The sequence below is a fragment of the Colias philodice genome, chromosome 3 (assembly GCF_061535455.1).
Source record: "Colias philodice isolate Cphi_HAF_F1 chromosome 3, ilColPhil1 Martin Lab GWU primary, whole genome shotgun sequence".
In the NCBI taxonomy this organism is placed as follows: Eukaryota; Metazoa; Arthropoda; class Insecta; order Lepidoptera; family Pieridae; genus Colias; species Colias philodice.
This window is the reverse complement of record NC_143088.1, coordinates 8,642,230-8,648,229: the sequence shown is the minus strand read 5'-3', so window position 1 is coordinate 8,648,229 and position 6,000 is coordinate 8,642,230. Positions and strand designations below refer to the sequence as shown.

General features: G+C 32.9%; 1 protein-coding gene across 1 annotated transcript; it reads left to right on the top strand.

Annotated features, from left to right (window-relative positions):
- Window positions 1-978: 978 nt before the first annotated feature.
- Window positions 979-3,551, top strand: bys (Bystin). The gene is made up of 8 exons (XM_089714620.1): window positions 979-1,145; window positions 1,247-1,364; window positions 1,452-1,692; window positions 1,777-1,933; window positions 2,129-2,320; window positions 2,521-2,729; window positions 2,833-2,983; window positions 3,424-3,551. Exons 1-8 carry the CDS (start codon window positions 1,011-1,013, stop codon window positions 3,502-3,504), a joined length of 1,284 nt encoding a protein of 427 aa, XP_089570746.1. The 5' UTR covers window positions 979-1,010; the 3' UTR covers window positions 3,505-3,551.
- Window positions 3,552-6,000: the final 2,449 nt, after the last annotated feature.

Below are 6,000 nucleotides of genomic sequence, written 5' to 3'. Positions count from 1 at the left end.
CGTTTTTTTTGTAATGTTAATCTTGTAACCTTTCTATTATGTAATCTATACTAATATTATAAAGCTGAAGAGTTTGTTTGTTTGTTTGTTTGTTTGAACGCGCTATTCTCGGGAACTACTGGTCCGATTTGAAAAATTCTTTCGGTGTTAGATAGCCCATTTATCGAGGAAGGTATATATCATCACGCTACGACCAACAGGAGTGGAGCCACGGGGGTGAAACCGCGCGGAGCAGCTACTTTGTTTATATGTATGTACGAATATTGCGTATATTTCAGATTTACAAAAAATCCTGCTTTAAGGCTAAGGTGGATTGAATGCTGTGGGAGAAAATCAGAATGGACACCTCGGTACAGAAATAATAAAAATTTCTGGACCGATATTTATTTTATTGAATATAATATGTGATGTGTTGAATAAATACATATTCAAATACAAATAAAATGGCGTATTATTGTTTTTTCGTATGCATATAATAATGATGAAAACGTTACAAATGACCTGTGTAGTATTTTTTATGAATATAATATTAATGTTATTTCTAATTTCAACAAAATTATTATTTTTGTAATATCGATATGGTTACATCCCTTTAGAGCGATTGTATTATTACGTATATGTATAGAGATTTTTCTGTGTAATCGATGTATGTGTGCAAAAACATGCTAGTCTGTCCATTTTGTAATAGTTTGAGTTTGTAAAGACACAAATTATTTTTGTGAATGTGTGATTGTGTTTCAAAGTGTGAGTTACCCTCCCCGCACCAAAACCGGCAGAAAGTTTAGTTAGAACATTTGCCAGCGTGCTCCATCCATTACTTAATGATCTAAGCGATAAGCGCTTATAAGTTTCAAGCTTTCTTTCTGAATACGCCCTAAGGTAATTGGTAATTTCCACAGAGTAAATTGTCAATTGTGAAAGGTCAATGATAGGTATTATATTCTGACAGCTGCCATCTAAATTTGTGGGCACTGGGCACACGTGTGGAATTCAATGGTTAATCGGTAAACATGGGAAAAGCGAAAAAATTAAAACCCTCACAAGTAGGTCAAAATATAGCCCTTGCTGATCAAATAGAAGCGACAAATTCAGTGAAATCGAAGAACAGAATCAAAGAAAAAAATAGACACGATGAGGACGAAGAAGTAAGTAATAATTATTGCCAAAACACAGTAGATTCAGTATAAATTCTTAAGGGAAAGTTAATTGGAAACAGTTTTTACATTATTTTATTTTTAATTTGTAGTTCGTCAACGCAGACTTGTCGAAAAAGATTTTGAAAGCCGCTCGGCGGCAACAGGCTGAATTTGGAACTGGCATTGCTTCATCTTCTACTAAAAATACACTTCCTCTGTCTATAAATGGTAATATTGTTACTCGAACACAATATCATACATTATTGTTAGCATGAAAAATTATTTGTACTTATTAAAAAAAATGATTTCCTTTAGATTCCAATTCTGACAATGATGACCAATCAGATCAGGACGATCTTGAACCAGACACATATTACGATAATATTGAAATCAATGAAGAAGATGAGGAGGCAATTAGAATGTTTATGTCAGCGAATCCTGAAAGGACAAGAACATTGGCTGATATTATTAAGGATAAAATAACTGACAAACACACTGAACTCCAAACACAATTCTCAGATGTAGAAACACTCAAGTTACAGAACATAGATCCGAGGTAATAACTGTTTTAATTATTACAAATAAATCAAATTCTTCAAAGAGAATATTTTAGAAATATTTCAAAATGTTATTCTTTTAGGATAAAAGCTATGTATCAAGGAGTAAGAGATGTCTTACAGAAGTACAGATCAGGAAAATTGCCAAAAGCATTTAAAATGATCCCTCATTTGCAAAATTGGGAGCAAATTCTATATCTTACTGAACCTACAACTTGGTCTGCAGCTGCTATGTATCAGGTATATCTAGATTACTTTCAGAGAATATAGAAAAATCTGTTTTTTTCAATAATTGTAGTATTTTTTAGTTTTATTGGTAGTTTAAATAAATGTTTGTAACTAGTTATCTTACATCATTGAACTAAATTTAATGAAATTAAAATAATATGATAACTATAAACTATCATACTAATACACATTGTATAACATTTTCAGGCTACAAGAATATTTGCATCAAATCTAAAGGAAAAGATGGCCCAAAGGTTTTACAATCTAGTACTGTTGCCAAGAGTGAGAGACGATTTGGCTGAATACAAAAGATTAAATTTCCATTTATATCAGGCTCTTAGGAAATCCCTCTTCAAACCTGGAGCTTTTATGAAGGGTATTCTATTACCCTTATTGGAAGTAAGTACTAAGTATATAATATGCTTAAGGTTTTTATTAATTCATAACAATTTAAAGTTTTTCAGTTGTAGCGGCTTTTTATGTGAATTTTGTCAGAAAAACACTGTAAGATAATAATACTCAAATATTTTTTAGGAGATGTAAATCTTCATGTTATAAAATGTATATTTATGTCATAAAGTACAATTCATTTCTTCCAGGCAGGTGACTGTACTTTACGGGAAGCTATTATTGTAGGCTCAGTACTTGCTCGAAATTCTGTGCCTGTATTACATTCAAGTGCGGCTATGTTGAAAATAGCTGAAATGGACTACACTGGTGCTAGTTCAATATTCCTAAGAATTCTATTCGATAAGAAGTATGCTTTACCTTATCGGGTGGTTGATTCTGTAGTATTCCACTTCTTAAGGTTAGTTACTTCACTACTTACAGTAGAAGTTCAAATGACCATGATTTTAAAGTATTTCTCTTATTTAATGTATAATATTTTTATTGTATTTGTTATCTTTCAGATTTAACAATGATCACAGAACATTGCCTGTACTATGGCATCAAGCGTTACTGACATTTGTACAAAGATACAAGGCAGATATATCAACTGAGCAGCGTGATGCTCTCTTGGAATTGTTGAGGAAACAAGCACATCCTTCTATTACACCTGAGGTATGTATTATTTGAAAAAAAAAAAAATATTTGTGCCATATGAGAAGTTAACTGTGCATGACATGATCATGCCAAAGCAGTTGCAAACATTTTGTGAAAAATCTGATATACTGTCACTTAAAGGAGTATTTATGGTGAAAGATTTGTTGTTACAGTTCGATTCAAACATAATGGCGGTTCGGAAATTAGTGCAGGTGTGAGTGCACATGCGCACAGGTCCCTTAATGTCCCGCTGATATTTAAAATTGTTTTCTGTGCTTCGCAATGTACAATGTTCTGAACTGCCATTAAGTTTGAATCTTACTGTACTAATTACTTGTAAGATGAAATGATATTTTATATTTATATTTAGTTAATAATTTTACAATTACTTAATGTTTTCAAATTATGTTTTATCAAATTGTTCAAAAATCTTGATATTACTTATTTTATTGTTGCAGATAAGACGAGAACTCCATGCTGCCAAATGTAGGGATATTGAAGTCAATGAAGCTGTACCAAGTTGTATGGTGGTTGAATAAATTTTATGTTAAGTAAATGCAAAATATATATGGTTGTACAATTTAAACTGACTTTTATTTACCTATGCATTGAAATTGATAAGAATTTTTATTTAATTTGGGGGGGTCAGTTATTGCCTTGCAGCAGTGTTAACCCCCCAAATTAGCATTGTAATTTTTCATTATTATTATATACACATGTACATTTAATTCAAAGCCTCTTTATTATGGTTTTTGTTTTTTCGTGTTAAAGAGTGTGAAAAGAATAAGGCATACATTCCGGAAAAGTAATTTATTTTTTATTTTAATATAGTAGCAAGAGGAATATCAACTTGACTAGTTATAAAATGTACAGGTGGTAGTACAGAATTCCTACATTCACATTTTCTACCTGACACAAAATCGAATGAACCAACTTTACAACCACAGTTACTGCAATGTAATTTTCCCTTTGTCCATTGTTTTTCCTCAACTTTATTCTTTATCCACTCCGGCAGTTTGTCTTCTAAGAGGTATATGAAGCTTTTCACGTCATAACTGTTGCAATTTCCATCTAAAATACATTCGGGACTAGGCGATGAAGTTTGCAGATCATCAACTAGCACATTCCTACATTTATAGCACTTTACAATACATTTCTTCGTTTCCATATTTGTTTATAGATATGCACATTATTGTTTTTTAAGTTTTTATATTATGATACTCGGGTTGACTTTAGAAACGTGCGGCACGAATTTCGGCGCGATTTTAATTTTTATCGATCGATAATGATGCCCCGAAACATACATTAGCGGCTTTTCGTGCGGAAACGTGTAATTACAGAGAAATCTTTTTTTATAATTTTTGAGATTATGTTCAAAATTGTTTGAGTTACATTGACAAAACTACAAGAATTGTGTTTGAAAGAGATAACCTTGGAGATAACAAATGTCTTAATGTACATATTAAAAACCATAGTTCATTCAAAAGCATGTTGCTGAGGGGACAACAATTCATACGGGTTATTGGGGAGCATATGATTGTTTGGGGCAATATGGGTATGTTCATAAAAAAGTTAATCACTCAGACCCAGACAACCCATTTGTTGCCTCTGACCCATTTGAGTCCCAGTGGTATGATGTAAAAAGATTTTTTAAAAAAGATAACTATAACCACCCAGCAAACTTCGGTGATAATATTATAGAATATGTGGAGACGATGGGTGGAAATAAATAAAATGGATCCATTCATTGCCATTGTAAATTGTATCAAACATGTATACAAGATTTGAAAAATAATTATTTAAAAAAAATGTTTTTATTGTATGTAAGTATATTGCACACAAATTGTTAATCACAGAACCGAATCTGTCCACCCCGATTCCACGTGGTACTTGTCTGTCATACACTAGAGTGTATTTAAAAAGTCGGAGGCGCGGAGGAGCGTGGCGCCCGCGTGTGCTGAGGAGCAGGCAGAGTCAAGCGAGCCAGAGTGGCTGAGGCTGGTCGCCAAAGGCGACCAAAAAGCCGAAGCTACGAAGGCGAGTGAAGACTCCTGCCTGCAACGAGGTACACGGGGGCAAGCGCCACGTTCTGCAGCGCCGGAGCAGTCAAGAAAGCCCATAATCTTCGTTATATTTCTAACTACATCACTACATAGTATAAAACAAAGTCACTTTCTCTATCCCTATGTCCCTTTGTATGCTTAAATCTTTCAAACTACGCAACGGATTTTGATGCGGTTTTTTTTAATAGATAGAGTGATTCAAGAGGAAGGTTTTAGTATATAATTTATTAGGTTTAAGTCAAAGCGGGCGAAGCCGCGGGCGGTAAGCTAGTATAAATATAATCTCAAAAAAAATTAAAAAAAAAATAGAAGGGGGGGTTTCCTCACCCCCCCACTTTATAGGGGGTCTCCTCTTACCTCCCCCCTCCCTTTCCCTCCCCTCCCCCCCCTTAATTCGTGCCGCAAATTTCTAAAGAAATACCTGATACTCTTGGGAAAGTTTTATTTGGAGGTTATTACGGTATTCTTCACATATGATAAAAACCAGTTTAAAATGCTTGATCTTCTTCACTGATCCTTTAATTCTTGTGACAATATGATTCTATTATTTATGTTGAAATACAAATTGAACAAGAATAATTTAATTCAAAACATATCGTATAAAGTTTGGGTTAGTCCAAAATGTGGTCCAAAAAGTGTAAACAATATCATGCGTTCTATAAAATCTCGACATTTGACAATGACAATCAAAATACAACTGTCAATGTCAGCTTCAATTTTCAAACTACAGTCACAGAATACATATACATAATTGTACATAGACAGAGAATCCATAGTAGACATGCAGACAAATATAATATTATCATTATAATATTTAATTATTATCTATTCCATTTTATAAGTATTAAGTATAAATGTTATATTGCTTTAAAATGTATGAATTGTTCAATTTATTATGATCCAAAAAATAACAATCTGTCATAAAAATGAGATAAATTTTTGAAAGTTCAGCTGTTAGATTTTATCTGTGGA

Coding starts and splice junctions, on each gene's coding strand:
- bys (XM_089714620.1), top strand. CDS start 1,011: ATGGGAAAAGCGAAAAAATTAAAACCCTCACAAGTAGGTCAAAATATA. Junction 1,146..1,246: donor GACACGATGAGGACGAAGAA/GTAAGTAATAAT, acceptor TTTAATTTGTAG/TTCGTCAACGCAGACTTGTC. Junction 2,730..2,832: donor GTAGTATTCCACTTCTTAAG/GTTAGTTACTTC, acceptor GTTATCTTTCAG/ATTTAACAATGATCACAGAA.